General features: G+C 26.1%; 4 protein-coding genes across 7 annotated transcripts; all 4 read right to left on the bottom strand.

The window, feature by feature from the left end:
* Positions 1-8: 8 nt before the first annotated feature.
* Positions 9-3,641, bottom strand: LOC112691362 (phosphoacetylglucosamine mutase). 3 transcript variants are annotated; one of them, XM_025565595.1, is made up of 11 exons: positions 3,185-3,641; positions 2,740-2,888; positions 2,378-2,680; positions 2,110-2,311; positions 1,888-2,046; positions 1,655-1,823; positions 1,472-1,584; positions 1,076-1,239; positions 822-993; positions 632-747; positions 9-314 (listed from the first exon to the last, which is right to left on the bottom strand). In XM_025565595.1, the coding sequence occupies exons 2-11, from the start codon at positions 2,844-2,846 to the stop codon at positions 182-184; spliced, it is 1,638 nt and encodes a 545-aa protein (XP_025421380.1). In that variant the 5' UTR covers positions 2,847-2,888; positions 3,185-3,641; the 3' UTR covers positions 9-181. The 3 variants fall into 3 exon arrangements, with proteins under 3 accessions (XP_025421380.1, XP_025421378.1, XP_025421379.1); XM_025565593.1 differs by having other exon boundaries at positions 810-993; positions 3,185-3,640; XM_025565594.1 differs by lacking the exon at positions 3,185-3,641 and adding an exon at positions 2,963-3,094 and having other exon boundaries at positions 810-993.
* A 3,287-nt stretch (positions 3,642-6,928) lies between these two features.
* Positions 6,929-7,504, bottom strand: LOC112691375. The gene is made up of 2 exons (XM_025565611.1): positions 7,180-7,504; positions 6,929-7,101 (listed from the first exon to the last, which is right to left on the bottom strand). The coding sequence occupies exons 1-2, from the start codon at positions 7,502-7,504 to the stop codon at positions 6,929-6,931; spliced, it is 498 nt and encodes a 165-aa protein (XP_025421396.1).
* Positions 7,505-11,008: 3,504 nt separating this feature from the next.
* On the bottom strand, positions 11,009-12,211 carry LOC112691377 (zinc finger and BTB domain-containing protein 26-like). Its single transcript, XM_025565613.1, has 2 exons — positions 12,077-12,211; positions 11,009-11,201 (listed from the first exon to the last, which is right to left on the bottom strand). The coding sequence occupies exons 1-2, from the start codon at positions 12,207-12,209 to the stop codon at positions 11,011-11,013; spliced, it is 324 nt and encodes a 107-aa protein (XP_025421398.1). The 5' UTR covers positions 12,210-12,211; the 3' UTR covers positions 11,009-11,010.
* A 3,399-nt stretch (positions 12,212-15,610) lies between these two features.
* LOC112691371 (zinc finger protein 425-like) lies at positions 15,611-19,874 on the bottom strand. Of its 2 annotated transcripts, XM_025565608.1 has the most exons (4): positions 19,231-19,874; positions 17,993-18,138; positions 17,356-17,544; positions 15,611-15,815 (listed from the first exon to the last, which is right to left on the bottom strand). In XM_025565608.1, exons 2-4 carry the CDS (start codon positions 18,015-18,017, stop codon positions 15,622-15,624), a joined length of 408 nt encoding a protein of 135 aa, XP_025421393.1. In that variant the 5' UTR covers positions 18,018-18,138; positions 19,231-19,874; the 3' UTR covers positions 15,611-15,621. The 2 variants fall into 2 exon arrangements, with proteins under 2 accessions (XP_025421393.1, XP_025421392.1); XM_025565607.1 differs by lacking the exons at positions 17,993-18,138; positions 19,231-19,874 and having other exon boundaries at positions 17,356-17,600.
* Positions 19,875-21,129: the final 1,255 nt, after the last annotated feature.

Raw genomic sequence — 21,129 nt, 5'->3', positions numbered from 1 at the left:
TAGCATAACGTAATATAAAATTTATAACAATCAAACTTAGATTATTTTTTTTATAAAATCTTACTTTAAGTAAATTCTATTTTTTGGTAACTGTATTAATGATTAAAGCACATGTTTTAATATCCCTGAACAATTATTTCATTTGAACACAATAATTTTTATTTGAAAAAGAGAACTAAAGTTATTCTGGTCTTTTCCCTTCACCACCGGCTATATCATAGACAGCAGTAGCCACTTCAAGTGCAAGTTTGTCTGCATTGATTTTAGTATCAGCTTCTGCATAAATTCTCACCACATTTTCAGTACCGGACGGCCTGTAAAATAAAATGTTGGAAACTATAAAATACATTATTAAGTGAATAACAAAATATGTATTTAAGAAATATATAAATACAATAAGTTAACCTAATCTAACCTACAGAACTTATTAAGAACTGTTTAATTTATAAAATTATTACAATATGAATATATCAAGGACTACCCAAATTTTGTAAAAACATTAGTTTTTTTTTCTTTGCACAAAGTTTTGTTAACCCCAATTTACTCTTTAACCTACCAATAGAATAATAATTTTACCATTGTTTAGAACCATTTAATTTACACATTAAAAATAAACCATGTTATAGTTTACCTGACAAAGGATCGACCCATTGGATACTTTGATACAATAGAATTTATTATTTCTTGAAGGCCTACTGGCTTGACACAAATTCTCTCTGCATCATCAGTTTCAAATGTATTTCTATCCTGTAATTTAAAATATTATATACGATTTATTATTGCTAAATAGATCAACTGTAATGTATTACTTTGACAATCACTTTTGCTAAACGATTAGGCAAATCTGAATAAGTGTTGTACCAATCACTTAAACTCCAACCTCGCTCACAAAGTACAGTCTCAACAATCAACATATCAGAATAAGCATCACCAACAGTTTCATTTGTCATATCCACTATACAAATCAATTTCTTTAATGCCAATGATTTTTTCCTTAAAAAAAAAATAACAATAAAAAGTATAACATTCCAAATCTAATATTAAAATTTTTTTATTTAAAAATAGTATAACATACTCATCCTTTTCAATGGCATATTGATTGCGAATGAGTTCACGTACTGCATCCTTAAATAATAAAGTGCCATGCCCATTTGCTTCAAAATAAATTCCAACATCATAGTCCTTAGCTTTATGATGAAGATATTTCACACCAGTTGGAACACATGCAACAGGTACTCTCTAAACACAAATTCAGTCTTAGAAAACTTAATCAAAATAATATAAATAATACAATTTCATAGTATTCATCGATTTCAATATTCATTAATAAATTACGATCTAACACTTAACACAATAGTACAGTGATAAACAATATGATGATTATGTGTATGTGTAATGTTAACAATTAAAAGATTCATACAGGATTAGAAAAGTGTTTTCAAAAATAAAGATAAACAAATAAAATATATACCAATTTATCAGTAACATATTTTGTGGAATTGCCGTTTGAATAAGCAGTTTGCACTAGGCCTACATTAATTTCAAGACCAGAAGCCGTGAATAAATCTTTTATATAACCAGTCACTATAATAAAATAATTAAATTAAAAAATTATAAAAAAAATCTTAATGTATGTAATTTTTTAATGCAATACCAAGGGTAGCAATTCGATCACCGTCCAATAAATAAAATGTATTGTTTTCGTCAATAAAGGAATAAATTATTCTATCTGCATCTCCATCCACGGACACATACTTAGCATGCGGTTTTATAGCCATTCCAGTTGGAGGACATTGGTTTGATTTGACATAATCTGCCCCACACTAAACATATGGTAAGTAGAATAGTGAATACATTATATTTTATTAAAACAATATAGCATTATACTTTGAAATTGAGCTTTTCTGTAGTTAATATGTCATCATTATGCATATTAATTATTAATGTTTCATCCAAAAATACCAGTGCATCCTTCATTTTTAAAGCACCTACTCCATTTGCACCATCAAATTCTATTATAGGACTATAGTTCTTAAAATCTGAACACTGAAAAACAATTGCTCTTGCATTGCCATCTATTAAATATTTACAAGTAACAAATATACAAACCATTTTACGTAGAGTTTTAAAACTATCAGTTAATTTAGTATAATAAGAATATTCATTTGGTTGACCGTACAAGCCATTGGTATTATAACATCTAATAAAAAAATGCAACATCGGTGTAGTAATTATACCAAAGTCCTCAAAATTACTTTTAAAAGCTTTAACACCATAAAGAACAGCATCCAACAACCTTTTGCTGGAATGTCTAAAAGCAAAAAATTGTTTCAATGATTTTAGTTCTCTAGAATGCATAGCCAGATAACTTATATACCTAGTATCACGACCGATAAATACACAAGGTGTAAATGATGAGCTTATAGCATATTTTTTGGCTATATTAATGAGTATAACACAAACATCTTGATCGCAAGGAGCATTTGCTAATTCAGTGGCCAATTCCTCCCACGAAGTATCCAACATTTCTCCTTGAGTGTCAATGAGTTTGACACCATTGTCATTTTGTGGATTATGTGAAGCTGTTATCATAAGACCTACTGCTGCTGACTTGAAATACATAGAACGCAGAGCGACCAACATGCCCATGCGATGCATGACATGATCAAGATGTTCTGAACTGAAAACAATTAGAATATTATAATTGCTTTAATTTCAGAATAAAGCTTTTTTATTCACCTGAAACGAATGCCCGACACACCATACTTGAAGACTTGGTTCCCTGGATTCGGATATAACTCTATGTTGGATGATTGTTTGACAACTTTCTCGATCCACTCATCCATTTCGTATTCACTTGAATAAAATCGCCCAAATTAATATTAAAACTGGAAAAGTAAAAATAGAAGACATATCATTAACAGGAGAATCATACACCGGAAACTATAATTCAAATCCTAACTTAACCAGCACCACATGAAATCAAAATATTCGAATCGTAATTTTCATCGAGCTAATACGTCCATCTTACAGGACGAAGCGTAAACGATTACCAAAGCGAGATGCAGAAAATACGGGCTATATTTCCGATTTCTTTTTTTTTTTTTTTAATCTACAAATGATATGATATTGCCCGGAGCGGTATATTATACGTAAAAATATAATAATAAAGTACCACGTATACCTGAGTGGGTACGCAACTTCCAGAACGCTTGACGTGATGGTTGGCAGTCACTGTAACGGGACAATACAATGCTTCGAGTCTTACCGTTCTCCGACCGGGTGAAAATCGTTGCGTAATAATCGAATTACGGAACGGAGAGGAAGGAACAAATCGAAAAATTACATTCTAATGTGGAGCGCGTTGGACCCGCCGTACTCGTTACTCTTATCTACGGCTGCGGCGGCGTGCGAGTTTCGCGTCCGCACGACGACTGTCCAGTGGACAGTGTCCACCGTGCGCCATGAAAAACGTGCTCGCGGTTTGCGAAAACGAACCGAAAGCCGTTCCGAGCACGACCGCACATGGACATTGTAAAATATCGTGTAATATGACAGACAATAATAAAACAATATCACTGGTATCAGATGAGCACGTGTCACACGGCCTACCACAGCTGCTGCGGGCGTACGGGTGAGGTGATCTTTCTTTCGTCACTTGTGGCCCGCCCGCACATGTCTTGTCGCTGTTATCAGCATTCGATGAACGCATATTACACCGATAACAGTGTTTACCGTTTCACGCGATGCCATGGCTTTCGGACGGATGCCGAGGTATTTAAAAAACGATCGAATTCAATTAACGTTCATCAACCCGGCAGAGCCAGTCGGTTAGAATCATTATGGATAATGCTTCGTGTCGGCAGTGGCGGGACAAAGGACTTTATTTGAGGCACGTGCCTTAATTTAAAAAGGTGGTGGGCATAGGTAGGCGCAAATCAGGGGGGCTTAGGGGCTTAGCCCTCCAAACTTAGCCGTATCCCGTCCAAAAATCCTGGGCATTACATTATATTTGAAACTGTTATATTTTGTGGCATAAATATTTTGTATGATGATGATAGTATGTTTGGTGTACATTTCTCAAGCCCCTTCAGGTAAAAAATTTAAATTGCACCTTTGGTGGTGGGTATCCCTGGTTTGGAAGTTTAATGTTTTTGAGCCGTGAAAGGGATTTCAAAACTGATTTTGAAGAGGCAATAATGAAACTTGGAAGATTATCTAGTGATTTAAAAAAAGCATTTTTGTTTAAATAAATAAACAAATTTTCTTTAAAAAAAATTAATCAATTTTTTTTGTGAATGGTGGGCCAGACAGTATAAATTATCGTGCCTTATTAGTGAATCAAATACGTTACACCACTGATCCGTGGACAATTATCTTTTAAGTGATTTCCTAATCAGAGAGAAGTCGATGTACGAAAATGACAGACGGTAAAACCCGTTCGATTTTATCCCTTAGAAACATTATCGTCAAAAAGTGTAAAATTCATATGAACTCGATCAAATCACACTGTAAAAATATCATGAAGTAATCCGTTTACCATAACTCTGTCAATGCAATTACTTAAAAAGTAATAGTTCGAGTGACGACAGTGGCGAATTAGGGAGCAGGCTTATAAAAGGCTTATGGCCTAGGGTGGCTTTTTTGGGAGGGCAGCTTTTTTTTATAGAATTAAGTGTTATTATTCACTTATTAGGTATATTTATTTTAATATATTTTTTTTTATATTTGTCATATAAACACGAATAAAAATAATTTTAAAAAGTTATAATAATATATTAATATGTACATTGTATGATGCGTACCTATAGGCTATAGTAAGAATATTCTTTCTTCTTCTTCTTCTTCTTCCTCGTAGTTGAAGGCCTTTAAAATCAAACTGACAAACATATGCCATGCTATCTCTCTCTATCTTCCGCTAGGACTCGCCAATCACCATCCGGTTCAACCCGCTCCACATCTGTTAACACTTGGTCTTCCCACCTCAGCCTTGGTCTACCAAGTGGTCTTACGCCTTCTGGAGAGCCTCATAGTACCTTGTGTATAAGGGCTCTTTCTTTTCACCATGCGTGGCCAGCCCAAAAGAGTCGCCTCTTTCTTATATCGTTGACTATATTTGGTTTCTGATATAGCTCCTTGATCTCCACATTATGTCTGATTCTCCACTCTTCTGTATTCCTTTCTATGCAAGGGCCAAAAATCGACCTCAAAATTTTTCGTTCAAATACTAAGAGGGTATTCTGTTGTATCTTATGAAACGTCCAAGTTTCGCATCCATACATCACCACTGGTCGAATAAGTGTTCTATACAGTTGTATCTTTAGGCTTTTAGACAACATTCTGGATTTAAACAGCTTGTTCAATCCAAAATAGCATTTATTTCCTGCATGTATTCTTGCTTTTATCTCCTCTTGTATTTCATTATTCTGAGTTAAAAGACTACATAGGTACTTGAACTTCTGCACTCTGTTAAATTTATATGCCCCTACTTCCAGATGAGTGTGTACATCTTCCGGCAGAAACGTCCACTGAGCTATCATATACTTTGTTTTTTCCACGTTTATTTCCAACCCAACTCTTTTTGCTGCCTCAATTAATATTTGAGTTTATTCAATGAGCTCTTCTCTATTTTCTACTAACAACACTAAATCATCTGCGTATGCCAGATGACCTAATTTTGTCTCACCTATTTGTACACCACTTTGTTCAAAGCTTGTGCTTTGAACCACTTTTTCCAGTGCTAAGTTAAATAAAATGGGCGATAATGCATCTCTTTGTCTTTATCCTGTTCTTACTTGGGCTGCTGTCGAGAAGGAGTTTCCTATCTGTACTTTTATTTCCGTATTCATGGCGCTTGCTTTTATAAGATTGACTAATTTTTGTGGGAGATCATATTGCTCTAGTATAGACATTAAAGATTCACGATGAATGCAGTCGTAGGCCGTTTTAAAATCAATAAATATCATGTGAATTTCTTTATTTAATTCCCTCATATTTTGTAATATTAGTCTTAATAAGAATATTTGGTCAATCGTCTATCTATTTTTCCTAAAGTCTGCCTGGTAGTCTCCCAGTAATTCCTCTGCCCATGGACTCACTCAGTCTAAAATACAGTTTGACAATATTTTATACATGACATTAAGTAGAGCTATATCTCTGTAATTACTGCACAATTGTCTGTCCCCGTTCTTGTAAATGGTACAAATAATTACTCTTTTCTTATCTTCCGGAATCACCTCCTTTTCCCAAATTTCCTTTACCTACAAATATATGTACTCAGTTAGTTAATTTTCCATGTTCTTTAACAGTTCCCCGGTAATTCCGTCTTCTCCAGAGGCTTTGGGGTTCTTTAAAAACCTTATTTGTTTATCTCCTTTTGTTGGGGCTGAGCAATTTGTTAGGTTTCTCGATGAATCATTAAATGGGAATGGATTTTCAGGTTCTGGGCAGTTTAAGAGCTCGCCAAAGTATCTAACCCACTTATCTGATATTTCATCATCAGTCGTAATTAATGTACCGCCTTCGTTTCTTAGAAATTTCTCAACTCGCTTGTAATTTCTACTCATAGCGCTTATCTTCTTGTATAAGTTACGAGTTTTGTGATTTGCATAATCATGATCTGCTTCTCATATTATATTTTGTACGTATTTTCTTTTCTCACATCTAAGTATATTACTTGTTTCCCTTTGCCTAGTCTTGTACTGTGTCAATTTTTCCTTATTATCCGTATCGTTTAGCCAATTATTCTTTGCGATCTTTCTCCTCTGTATAGCTTCCTCGCAGATTTTACTGAACAAAGGTTACTTTAGTCGGCGTTCTATACCTATCGTCTTTTCGGTTGTTTCTTGAATTACTCTCTTCAGATTTTTCCATCTTTCCTCTATTCCTTTATTTTCCTACCCTACTGGTTGGGATCTTATTTTTCTATCTATTCGTAAACATCACGAATAATAGGCTCATCAAGTTTTTGAACATCAAAACGCCCTTTAGGTCCTATTTTCTTTGAATTACGTGTCTTTTTGAGTGTAATTTTCAATTTACCCACCACTAATATATGATCTGTATCACATTCAGCTCTTCGTGCACCTTTAACGTCTATCACTGTGTTTGTAAATCTTGAGTTTACCAACACATGATCTATTTGATTGACATATAGTCCGTTAGTGGACCTTCACGTACCTTTATGAATATTTTTGTGTTTAAACATTGTGCTTTTTATTCTAAAGTTTCTTTCTGTGGCAAAAGCTACTAGTCTACATCCATTGTCATTCGATTCTTCATGTAACCTATGAATACCTATTATAGGTCTAAAGAAATTTTCTTTCCCAATTTTCGCGTTGAAATCTACTAGAATAATTTGAATGCAATTTGCTGGTATGTCATTCAAGACATTAAGTAATGAGTAAAATTCATCTTTCTCTACTTCCTCCTTTTCCTCCGTTGGAACATGTACATTTATAAATGCTATATTGAACCATCTGGCTGCTATCGTCAGCACAGTCATTTTAGGACTTATTACTTTAAAATCTTGTGTTGAGGAATGCTTTGTTTACAGCAAAACCGCTCCCTCCAAGTCGCCTATTATCACATGCTCCATAAAAGAGTGTAGGTAGTATTTTTTAATTGCATTGATCCAGTGTCACTCCATCTTAATTCTTGTAGTGCAACAATTCCAAATGTATACTTCTCCACTTCATCTACCAATGTTCTAAATGCGCCAAATTTAAATAAAGTTCAAGTTCAGTGATTATTATATATATTATTATTATTAATTTATTCTATAAAATGTATATGTGTTTTTTCTTAATTAACTTCGTGCCACTATACCGCCGTGCTAAATATAGTGCGTATATATATAATTTAATGTGTACATAGTGATGTTCAGTGCTCGACTTGGCAAAATTAAAGAAGGGGGACTCTATTTACTTTAAAAAAAAAGAACGTCCCCAAAACTAGCTGAGCGTTATGATTATAGCGTAATAATAGTAGGGGGGACGTTAAAATTTCTGAAAATTAGTTGGGGTACTCCGTCTCCCTGCGTCCCCCCTCAAGTTGATCACTGATGTTACATGTATATATGTATTTTCGGTGGAGTTGATATACGCCTAAATATACAAGTAGATGAATTCTATACTAATTTTTGTATTAAAATATATGCATTACAACACACTTTTTGCCCACCAAAATCTAAAATGTGCACCCTTAAAAATAAAACCGTGTACCTAATTTGTCATGACACAATGACCTATACAAGTATAAGCTATACTTTGCATTCATCATTTCCTCCATTATTTTATAAATTCAAATTAACAATTACATTTATTGTGCACTCCGAAAATAGCCACTGTAATCGTTCCATTCACGAACATTTATTTGTACACGAGACGTCACAAAGTAAAAATAATAATTATATATCATATAAAAAATTACATATTAATATTAATCAATAGTTTTATCTTGACGACAGGACAGTATTTAAGATTTCACCGCCCAGGGGCCACAACATATTTTCTCTTTCCTGAAGTTTAAAACCTAAAATAAGTGTCTCCAACTATTTATTAAAAAGCCACTCAGAATTAATTTTCCTCGTTTCAGTACACTATTACACAATATTTGTAATTAATATCAAATCCAAAATAATAATGATTTTATAGTATAACATTTATTTTTTATATTATTTTATTTATTCAAAAATAATTTTCCATTAAAAATGCAAATAAATTGATTTGATTTTATTTAGAATCACCGTAAAAATATTTTTAACCCTTTTTCCACACATATTATTTTTGTTATCAATATTAATTTTTTTTTACTATATTTACAAAAATCTCTATACTTCTTAGTTTTTTATTGTAGAATTCAATTAATTTAAATTTAATTGGGTTGAAATTTAAAATTCCATCGTTCATTGAAAAATCACACTTCTGAAATGTTTATAAACTTGTAATTAATATAATAATAGCATAAATGATTGAGATTAATTTTTTTAATAAAACAAATTATTTTACTATAAAACAATTAATTGTTTTATAAAAAAAATTCAATTAATATAAACCAGTCAGTTAAACGTTTTATTACAATATAGATATTCGAATTTAGGATCAACACCATAATCATAAGTCAACGATTATTTAAATGCGATTTCTATTCATAGCTTCTACCTTAATTTCTGCGACGTACAAATTTACTGATTAATCAATTTGATGAACATGATATCTTAAATTAAAAACAAAATTATTTGAGTCTATACTATTATATTAAAAAATTTTAAAAATTATTAGTTTCTATTGACTTCATTAAAAATAGTTCAACTGCAAGTAAAATTATTTAAAAATTAAAAAATTAAAATAAATTAAAATACAAACTTAATGTAAATACTTATTCAACTTAAATGAAAAATTAATATATTTTATTCAAAAATTAAATAACAAATATTCGTAAAATTATGTAATGTCTCATAAGTAAAATACGAGTACAAGAATATTTAAATATTACTTAGGTACAAATAAAAATGTTTCGTACATATTCTCTATATTTTATTGTACTGAATAATTAGTAGAAATAGCTAGAACAGTAATTACAAGTACATACAATCAACTCCCTAATACTGCTAACCATAAAAGTAAATGAAATAAACTCAAACATAACAAAATATAATTTAATTAAACACACTTTAGTCAGCATTCATTAAGTTAAAAATAATACAAATACTTGATTACTTAAATTTATTTTTCTTTGTAAGTTATTGCACTGAAAATGTTCATAAAATCTTTAACGCGGTAAAACGTGAGTCTTAAAATTAGGTTTTTGTTGAGATAATTTATCGTAGTATAGATAATCCAGGAATAACATAATTTTACGTGTTTTAACGTTTGTTTGAAATTACAATTTAAGAAAGGTTAGGTACCTTTTAGTTTTTACTATATATACTCGGGCATACAAATCTATTTTTTGATTCCATTCATAAAAGTTCTTTTCTAAATTTTAAATTTGATTAGTTTAATATACTGAATGACAATCGAACTAATGAATATTAATTAATAAATAATTTTATAAAAGAATAAAAAAGTTTAATTAATCTAAAAATCACTGTACTCGTATTGATCGTACTATTAATTTAATTCTCACATGTGTCATCTATCAATGTAGCCCTAAAAATTATAGTAATGTTAAAAATCAAAAAAGTTAAGAATATATACGAATACATACATGAATAATGAGAACCAAATCCAAAAATAATATTTTTAATATTTTCGTGATGCTTCAGATAAAAAAAAATAAATAAAATACTAATTAAAAAGTATTAAAAAAACACAAATTTAATTTAATTTCCTATATATTTTTATTTTTTAAATTATTTTAAATTTGTAAATTGATGATTTTCTTTCCATGAAATTAATAATATTGAAAGAAATAAACAGAATGTTTAGAAATTAAAATGGCTTTAAGTTAATCTTTGGTATTCAATTATTATTTTAGACCAATAAACTATATATAAATAATTATAGTTAACTGAAAAGTTTATAATAGTGTATTTGTTGTAAGTAAAATTAATACTAACCTTGAGAGACAGTAACATATTTTTTTTAAATTAAGTATAGTTATAATAAATACTATTCCCCTAACTTTTGGGACAAATTATTTTAAAATAAATTAACTTAAATAAATTATTAAAATAAATTAACAATATAGGTAATTCATTATTAAATAAATAATCAATATATTATAAGGTTTTGAAAACTTTAATGAATACCTATTTTTAATTAAAAAAATATATACATAATTTAAAATAACTTATGACTTATAATTTATAAATTATTGATGTGATAAAAAAAAAAATATAAAATCATTTTTCATTTCTAATTTTCATTATTTAAAAACAAATACTGAACTAACTAAAAACTTAAAATATTTCCATTGAAGTTTTTTAAAAATATTTTTTTTTAAATTAGTTAATTAGCTGATGACAAGTGAATATTTTTAAATATACCTAATCATCTAAATGCTGTGTTAGATACAATTATGTATTAGGATTAAATGCTTTTTTAATGTAATTTTTTGTGAAAACGCCTTTGGACATATACTACAATTGAATCTTTTTTGCCCTCCACATTCATGTCTTAAATGACGGTTTAAGTTTCTTTTAAATTTATATGTACGGGAACACATAACATTTGGGCAAATGAACATATCTTGATTATCTGAAAAAAAATAATCAGTATTATTATGTTGATTATATTAAGAGAATATTATTATACAAACAAAAAAATATCTAAGAATAGCAACTGTAGCAAATTGCATTTACTGCTATACATTCATATTATTAAATTGCATAATGTACCTATATTGAACACATTGGTAGAAATAAGTGGAGTATAACATGAAGATAGTTAATAAAACACACATTTTAATAAAAATTTAAATTAATATTTTTTTTTTAATTGACAATAAATTATTCAACATTAATTTTTAATGGCAAAACAATCGTAATTATACAAATACGAGGTAATTAAACAATTATTCTAATAATAATATGTGATATAACTGATTATACCTCATCAGTATTTAATAAATCATTTTTTTCAAAACAGTAATATAATAAAGTTAAACTATCAATTAATCTGGTAACCATTGGTGATTTTGAAGTTAAATATTCTTATTTATCTTTAAAAAAATATAATGAATTAGATATTTATCAACATTTTGAGATTTGATACAAATAAATAGATAGTTTAAGATTAAATTTATTAAAAATATTTTTAATTATATAGGTACATGTATAATAATTAAAATATTAGTAAAGATTAAATTATTGAAATATTAAACATTAAACATAAACATTAAAATATAAAATAATTTCATGTTTAGCATAAAAAAAATAAAAAAACAAATCTATTGTGTAAATGTAATAATTATATAAACAAAACTGATCATAATAAGATTTATTTATTTATTTATTTTATTATTAATGTAGAATTCAATAGGACATTATGTATACACGCACAATGTGTTTTCAGACTAAATTTCCGATAAAATAATTTACTGCAATAAGGACATTTAAATTGAAGACAAATACCACATTCAAATTTTAAATTATAATTCATGAGACATCTTCTTTTATAATGACGACCACATCCATTGGGACATAGATGACGTCTGTTCTTTAAAATGTTGTTGTGTAATACATCTGAAAATACAAAATTATCCATAAGTTGAATTTTTATATCATAAAGTAATATAACTTATTAGTATACATGAAGCACAAATTCAAATTTTTTTGGAGACTATACAAACTGTACTTACAAAAAAGATAATGTATGATATCTACGTGCAATACGAAACACAAAATAGTACAAATATAGAAGGCTATGAAGTACACTCGAGTCAAATAGTTTTTATATACATCTATGGGTATTTTTCACTAATAATCTATTTCACATTGCATAATTAATGATACAAATAATTTAATATAAAAATCTCTGTAATGATTTAAAATATTGATACATTATTCTATTTTAAATGTGTCTTTATATTAGTTTATACATAAAGTAAGTATATACAGAAACAAACTGTTATAATAACAAAAATATAAAAATTATTTTTCATTTATAATTTTAATTATTTGAAAACAAATACTCAAATGAAATTGATTTCATTCAATATAATTATGTATTAGAGCCAAATGATTTTGTAATGTAGTTTTCCGTGTAAATGCCTTTGGACATATACTACAATTGAATTTTTTTTGACCTCCACATTCAAGTCTTAAATGCCTGTATAAGCTTGTTTTAAGTTTATATGTACGGTGACAAATAATATTTGGGCAAATAAAAATTTCTTGATTTTCTGAAAAAAAAAAAAATAAATGTTATCAGTAGGTACTTGTAAGCATGATATGACTATTAATTTGAAAATAGTAAGAGAATATTATTTTTTAAACAAAAAATATATCTTTGAATAGCAACTGTATTTGCATATACTGCTATACATTCATAGAGTTAAATTTCATAATATACTTATATTGAACCCATTGATAGAAATAAGTTTAGTATAACAAGAAGATAGTTAATAAAACACACATTTTAATAAGAATTAAAATCAAAATATTTCATTATGAGAAGCAATAAATTATTCAACATTAATTATTAATGGCAAAATAATCATATTATAAGAATAATAGGTAATTAAACATTAATTCTAATAATAATATGTGAAATAAATGATTATAACTCGTCAGTTTTTATTAAATAATTATTTCAGAACAGTAATATAAAAAATTTAAACTATAAATTAATCTGGTAACCGTTGGTGATTTTGAAGTTAAACATTCTTATTTATCTTTAAATAAGTATTATTCATTATTTATTAAGATTTGATATATAGGTACCTATAAAAAGATAATTTAAGATTACAATTATAATAAATATTTATTTTTAATATGCATTTATGAACACATGAATACAAATTTCAAACAAATATAATAAAACTATAGTGAAATTGTATTTCCATTTACACTTAAACATTGGACTATAGTTTACTAGATCGTCATTTCTTTAATTAATATTATGTATGTCTTATAAATTATATTTGTTATTATTATTATTTACGAATATTAAAGTAAAATTATTATTATATTAAATTAAACAAAATATTTTAAAAATGTTGAAGTACAATTAAAACATTAATATATAAAATAATTTCATGTTAGATATATATTAGAAAAAAAAAAAAACAAAAATGTAATAATTATATAAATAAATCGTATTATGATAATTTTTGTTTATATAATTATTATATTTATACTATTTTATTTATTTGTTTTTTATATTTTTCATATTTTTTCTATTTTTTGTATTTTAATAAATTCCAAAGAATACAATTTTTGTAGGAAATACACCTTGATAATATTTAATTATGAGAATAAATTTAATAAATTTCCTATTGGATTCCACATTATAAATTAAATTTATAATGTGGAACTCAATAGGACTTTATGTATACACGCACAATGTGTTTTCAGACTAGATTTCTGACTAAAGAATTTACTGCAATAAGGACATTTAAATTGAGGATAAACACCACATTCATATTTTAAATGATAATTCATGTGACCTATCCTTTTATAATGACGACCACAGCCATTGCGACATAGATGACGGCCGCTCCTCAAAATATTATTGAGTAATACATCTGAAAATATAAAATTATCCACAAGTTGAATTTTTATATCATAAAATAATAAGATTTATCTGTGTAGATTTAGGGCGAATTCAAATTTTTTTGGAGACCATGCAAATTATACTTCCGTAAAATGTAATATAAGATAACTATATGCATTACGAAACAAAAAATAGTTAAAATTTAGAGAGAGCTATGAAATACGGTTGAGTCAAATAGTCTATAAATACATCTATGGATATTTTTCACTAATAATCTACTTCTCATTGAATAGTTGACATACAAAAAAAAAATTAATCATTAAAAGAGTAAGGATTTTAAAGCAATAAAAAAAAACACCGAATGAAAAGAAGAAAAAAGCTGTAAAACTCTTCCAAAAAAGCTTAAAAAAAGACATTAAAAATGGGTTTTTTAAAAAAAAAGAACTGAATCATTTTCTCATTTTGTAAATTACAATACGGAGTTACAACGAAAACTAAACTATAAATCTGAGTAGATAATTTTCAGAGATAGAGCATATTTTTGTGTTCATTGTTGTTTCAAGATAAATTAATGTACTATGTATTATATGGTACATGATAAACTGAACACTGGGAGAAAGGTTGTCAAGAAATGATTAAGCAAGTTATGGATTATATTATATATCATTATATAATATAAAAATAAATATTAACATTTCAAATACGTATATTTGGAAATCATTTTTCCTTAAATCAATTTTTTAAAAGTTTATCAGTAATAGTTAATGTACCTATCCTATTTACGTTTAAAAGATATAACTATACATCGTACCTCCATGCTACACAACGAAAATATAAGACAATTATCGACTATTTTATACAGTACAATAGTACATTATAATTGTTTTTTTCTAATGATAAAATGTAAAATATTTGTCATAACTGACATTGAGTTATCTATGCTCAACATTATTTACTTTTGACTAATCATGCAAAAATTGTATTGAGTGTATAAAAAAAATTTCTTAACGACAAAAAAATAATTCAAGTTATCGAGAATCGACAACAATAACTATAAATACTTTCCATTCAAATATTATAATTTATTCCTACACCGTGCACTTTTTAATAGCTAGTACGTTTTAAAAACATGTATCGAAACCTTTTTCAAACTACAAAATAGTCGGTATATATTTTATAAAACGAATTATTATTAAAGTAACAAAATCTGCAGTTAACACATATATATTATCGTGTAATTTTTTTGTCGTTGAATAAATGATACAAACAATTTAATATAAAAGTCTCTGTAATAATCTAAAATATTTATACAGTATTATATTTTAAATTTGTCTTTATATTAGTTTATACATGTAAGTAATAAATATGTATTAAATACATCTGTTATAATATCAAAAATATAAAATCATTTTTCATTTCTAATTTGAATTATTTGAAAACAAATACTCGATTAAAATTGATTTCATTCAATACAATTATGTATTTGGGCCAAATGCTTTTTTAATATAACTTTTTGTGAAAATGCTTTCGGACATATACTACAATTGAATCCTTTTTGCCCTCCACACTCAAGTTTTAAATGACTGCTTAAGTTTCTTTTAAATTTATAAGTACGGCAACACATATTATTTGGGCAAATGAACCTATCTTGATTTTCTGAAAAAAAAAAAAAAATCATCAGTATATGTAAGCATAATATAATTATATTATTATTTTGTAAACAAAAAGTAGATCTAAGAATAGCAACTGTATTCGCATACACTGTGCATTCATATTATTGAATTTCATAATGTACCTATATTGAACACATGAATAGAAATATGTTTAGTGTAACAAGAAGATAGTTAATAAATCACACATTTTAATAAGAATTTAAATCAATATTTTTCCTATTGAGAAACTATAATAATTATAAATAATAGATAATTAAACATTTATTCTAATAAAATATGTAATATATCTAATTATAACACGTCAGTATTTAGTAAATTATTTTTTCAAAACAGTAATATAAAAAAGTTAAACTATAAAATAATCTGGTAACTATTCGTGATTTTGAAGTTAAACATTCATATTATCTTTAAAAAATTATTATGCATTATTTATCAAGATTTGATACATATACAAATGGATAATTTAAGATTAAATTAATTAAACATATTTTTTATTATGTAGGTTCATGTATATTAATTAAAATATTAGTTACAATTAAATTATTAAAAGATATTCTTTTTTAATTTCACACTATTTAGTTCTTTTACAGCATTCTATCAACATTTTTTCCTTTATGCAACTTCTAATTACATACCTATCTTAAAATAAACCATTAAAAATTATTTTTAATTTAAGATTGCACTAATGAACAAAATAATACAAATTTAAAACAAATATAATAAAATTATAGTGAGATTGTATTTAAATTTATACTAAAACATTGGACTAAAGTTGCTAGATCATTATTTATTTATTTAATGTGTCTTACAAATTATATTTGTAATTATTTTTATTTATGAATATTGCAGTAAAATAAAGACTACATTATATTTCAGTGTTTAAATTTTTATGTACAATTAAAACTATAAAATATAAAAGAATTTGATGGTTACCATATTTTAAATAACTTATGACTTATAATTTATAAAAAATGTGTTGTATAGAAAAATGAATATAATATACTTGACAATACACCAAAAAAATTATAAATTTAATTTATAATATGAAATTCAATAGGACTTTATGTTTACACACAATATGAGTTTTCAGACTAGATTTTTGATTAAATGATTTACTCCAATAAGGACATTTCAATTGAGGACAAACATCACATTCAAATTTTAAATAATAATTCATGTGTCATGTCCTATAATAATGACGACCACAACCGTCAGGACATAAATGACGTCTCTTTCATTCGGTGTCATCAGTTTATTCAAGTTATCAAAAATCGACAGCAATAACAATAAATACTTTCCATTAAAATATTACAATTAATTATAAGTATAATTATTAATATGTGTCGATACCTTTTTCAAAACATAAAATAATCGGTATATTTTACAAAATGAATCATTAAAAAGTTAATGAATTATAAAAATGACATTGAACATTATATATATATAATATAATACGCTTAAATAAAACATTAAATTTATAGACATAATCGATCATAAGTATCAAAAAATAACTTTATGTACACCTCTAATATGGGTTTTTAGATTAGACTTCTGATTAGTCATTTTAAAACAATATGGACATTTGAATCGAGCTTGAACACCACATTCAAATTTCAAATGGTGGTTCATGTGACATCTCCTTTTATAATGACGACCACATCCATTGGGACATAGATGACGTCTGTTCCTCAAAATATTGTTGTGTAATATATCTGAAAATTCAAAATTATCCATAACTTGAATTATCATATCACAAAATAATATGATTTATTTGTATAGATGTAGCGCAAATTCAAATTTTTCTATGGGTAAAAACATGTATTGAAACCTTTTTCAATAAATAAAATAGTTACTTTATATTATAAAATGAATTATTATCAATGTAATTAAGTCTGCAGTACTTTACATATATATATTTCCAGACAATTTAATATAAAATCTCTATAATGATCTAAAATATTAGTATATTATTTTATATTAAATTTGTCTTTATATTAGTTTATACATGTAGTAAGTATGTACTTGATACAATTAATGTAATAAAAAATATATAAAACCAGTTTTAATTTTAGTTTTAATTATTTGAAAACAAAGACTCAATTAATATTGATTGCGTTCAAAATAATTATGTTTTACGGCTAAATGATTCTGTAATGTAACTTTTTGTGAAAATGCCTTTGTACATATACTACAATTGAAATTTTTTTGCCCTCCACATTCAAGTCTTAAATGCCTCTTTAAGCTTCTTTTAAATTTATATGTACGGTGACACATAACATTCGGGCAAATGAATATATTTTGATTTTCTGAAAAAAAAAAAAAAAAAAACTTCATCAATATTTGTAAGCAAGATATGACTATTATGTTGAAAATAGTAAGAGAATATTATTTTGTAAACAAAAAGTAAATCTAAGAATAACAACTGTAGTTGCATACACTGCTTATACATTCACATTATTATATTTCATAATGTACCTATATTGAACGCATTGATAAAAAAAGTGGAGTATAACATGAAGATAGTTAATAAAACACACATTTTAATTAGAATTAAAATCAAAATTTTACTTAAGGAGAAACAATAAATTATTCAATATTAATGGTTAATGGCGAAACTATCATAATTATAAGAATAAAGGTAATTAAACAATTATTTTGATCAAAATATATGTTATATACATTTTCAAAACAGTAATATAAATAAATTAAATTATAAATTAATTTTATAAACGTTGGTGATTGTGAAGTTATAAAATCTTTATCTTTAAAAAATAAATTACAATTAAATTATTAAAAGATATTTTTTTTCATTTTACACTATTTAGTTATTTTATAACATTATATCAAAATTGTATACTTTATGCAACTTCTACTTAGATACCTTAAAATAAACAATTAAAAATTATTTTAATTTAAGATTGCGCGAATAAACAAAATAATACAAATTTAAAAAAAAATATAATACAATTAAAGTGAGATCGTATTTAAATTTATACTAAAACATTGGACTAAAGTTACTAGATCATTATTTATTTATTTTATGTATGTCTTACAAATTATATTTGTAATTATTATTATTTATGAATATTACAGTAAAATTAGGACTATATTACATTTCACAAATAGTGTTTAAATTTTTATGTACAATTAAAACTATAAAATATAAAAGAATTTGATGGTTACCATATTTTAAATAACTTATGACTTATAATTAATAAAAAATGTGTTATATAGAAAACGAATATGAAAAACTTGACAATACACCAAAAAAATTATAAATTTAATTTATAATGTGGAATTCAATAGGACTTTATGTATACACACAATATGGGTTTTCAGACTAGATTTCTGACTAAATAATTTACTGCAATAAGGACATTTAAATTGAGGACAAATACCACATTCAAATTTTAAATGATAATTCATGTGACATCTTCTTTTATAATGACGACCACATCCATTGGGACATAGATGACGTCTGTTCTTTAAAATGTTGTTGTGTAATACATCTGAAAATACAAAATTATTCATAAGTTGAATTTTTATATCATAAAGTAATATGATTTATTAGTATACATGAAGCACAAATTCAAATTTTTTTGGAGACTATACAAACTGTACTTACAAAAAAGATAATGTATGATATCTACATGCAATACGAAATACAAAATAGTACAAATATAGAAGGCTATGAAGTACACTCGAGTCAAATAGTTTTTATATACATCTATGGGTATTTTTCACTAATAATCTACTTCTCATTGAATATTTGACATACAAAAAAAAAAAAAAAAATGAAAAAAAGAAATAAAGTTGTAAAATTCTTCCAAAAAAGCTTAAAAAAAGACATTAAAAATGGGTTTAAAAAAAAAAAGAAATAAATCACTATACGGTGTTACAACAAAAACTTAACTGTAATTCTGAGTAGAAAATTTTCAGAGGAAGAGCATATTTTTGTATTTATTGTCGTTTCAAGATAAATTAATGTATAATATATAGAACATGGAACATGATTAACTGAACAATAGGAGAAAGGTTGTCAAGAAATAATTGAACAAGTTTTGGAACAAAATATTTCAATAAATAATATATAAATAAACATTAACATTTCAAATACGTTTATTGAGAAATCATTTTTCCTTAAATCAAATTTTTTTAAAAGATTATCAGCAATTGTTAATGTATCCAATTTACGTTTAGGAGATATAACTACATATCTTACTTATGGATGCTACACATCCAAAATATACGATAATTATCAACATTTTATACAGTACAATAGTACATTATGATTGATTCTTCTAATGATAAAATGTAAGATATTTGTTGTTAACGACATTGAGTTATCTATGTTCAACAATTTTTACATTTGACTAATCACGCAAAAATTGCATTGAGTGTATAGAAATTTCTTAACGATAAGAAAATAATACAAGTTATCGACAATCGACAACAATAACAATAAATACTTTTCATTTAAATATTATAATTTATTCCTACATCATGCACTTTTTAATAGCTAATACATTTTAAAAACATGTATCGAAAACCTTATTCAAAATATAAAACAGTTGGTATATTATATAAAATGAAATGAATTATTATAAAAGTAATAAATATTAAAATTACTATGCTATGTTGTTACATACTAATGAGAACAATATAACAAATGAACAATATTTTTTATATTATAAAATTACATTGAACATTATATATATAAGATAATACGCTTAAATAAAATATTAATTTTATTGACATAATCAATTATAAGTATCAAAAAATAACTTTATGTACAACTCCAATATGGGTTTTCAGATTAGACTTCTGATTAGTCATTTTACAACAATATGGACATTTGAATCGAGGTTGAACACCACATTCAAATTTCAAATGGTGGTTCATGTGACATCTCCATTTATAATGTCGACCACATCCATTGGGACATAGATGACGTCTGTTCCTCAAACTATTGTTGTGTAATATATCTGAAAATTCAAAATTATCCATAACTTGAATTATCATATCACAAAATAATATGATTTATTTGTATAAATGTGGCTTAAATTGAAATTTTTTTGGAAACTACACAAAATGTACTTACGAAAAAGTTAATGTAAGATACCTACGTGCATTACAAAACACAAAATAGTACAAATCTAGAAGGCTATGAAATTCACTTAAGGCACATAGTCTTTAATTACGTTAATGGGTAAAAACATGTATCAAAACTTCTTTCAATAAATAAAATAGTCGCTTTATTTTATAAAATGAATTATTATAAAAGTATATTAAGTTTT

Source organism: Sipha flava, unplaced genomic scaffold (genome assembly GCF_003268045.1).
Source record: "Sipha flava isolate LNK unplaced genomic scaffold, YSA_version1 607_pilon_pilon, whole genome shotgun sequence".
Lineage (NCBI taxonomy): Eukaryota > Metazoa > Arthropoda > Insecta > Hemiptera > Aphididae > Sipha > Sipha flava.
This window is presented reverse-complemented; position numbering and strand designations above follow the sequence as displayed.

Bases quoted from the DNA above. Each gene is read 5' to 3' on its own strand.
- LOC112691362 (XM_025565593.1), bottom strand. From the start codon at position 2,846: ATGGATGAGTGGATCGAGAAAGTTGTCAAACAATCATCCAACATAGAG. The intron at 2,312-2,377 runs GTATATAAGTTA...TTTTGCTTTTAG, and splicing joins TTTATCGGTCGTGATACTAG to ACATTCCAGCAAAAGGTTGT. The intron at 1,240-1,471 runs GTATATATTTTA...ATTTGTGTTTAG, and splicing joins AATATGTTACTGATAAATTG to AGAGTACCTGTTGCATGTGT.
- LOC112691375 (XM_025565611.1), bottom strand. From the start codon at position 7,504: ATGACTGTGCTGACGATAGCAGCCAGATGGTTCAATATAGCATTTATA. The intron at 7,102-7,179 runs GTACGTGAAGGT...TTACAAACACAG, and splicing joins ACACAAAAATATTCATAAAG to TGATAGACGTTAAAGGTGCA.
- LOC112691377 (XM_025565613.1), bottom strand. From the start codon at position 12,209: ATGGATAATTTTGTATTTTCAGATGTATTACACAACAACATTTTAAAG. The intron at 11,202-12,076 runs GTATTTGTCTTC...ATTTTTTTTCAG, and splicing joins TAATTTAAAATTTGAATGTG to ATAATCAAGATATGTTCATT.
- LOC112691371 (XM_025565607.1), bottom strand. From the start codon at position 17,581: ATGATAATTCAAGTTATGGATAATTTTGAATTTTCAGATATATTACAC. The intron at 15,816-17,355 runs GTGTACATAAAG...TTTTTTTTTCAG, and splicing joins TCTAAAAACCCATATTAGAG to AAAATCAAGATAGGTTCATT.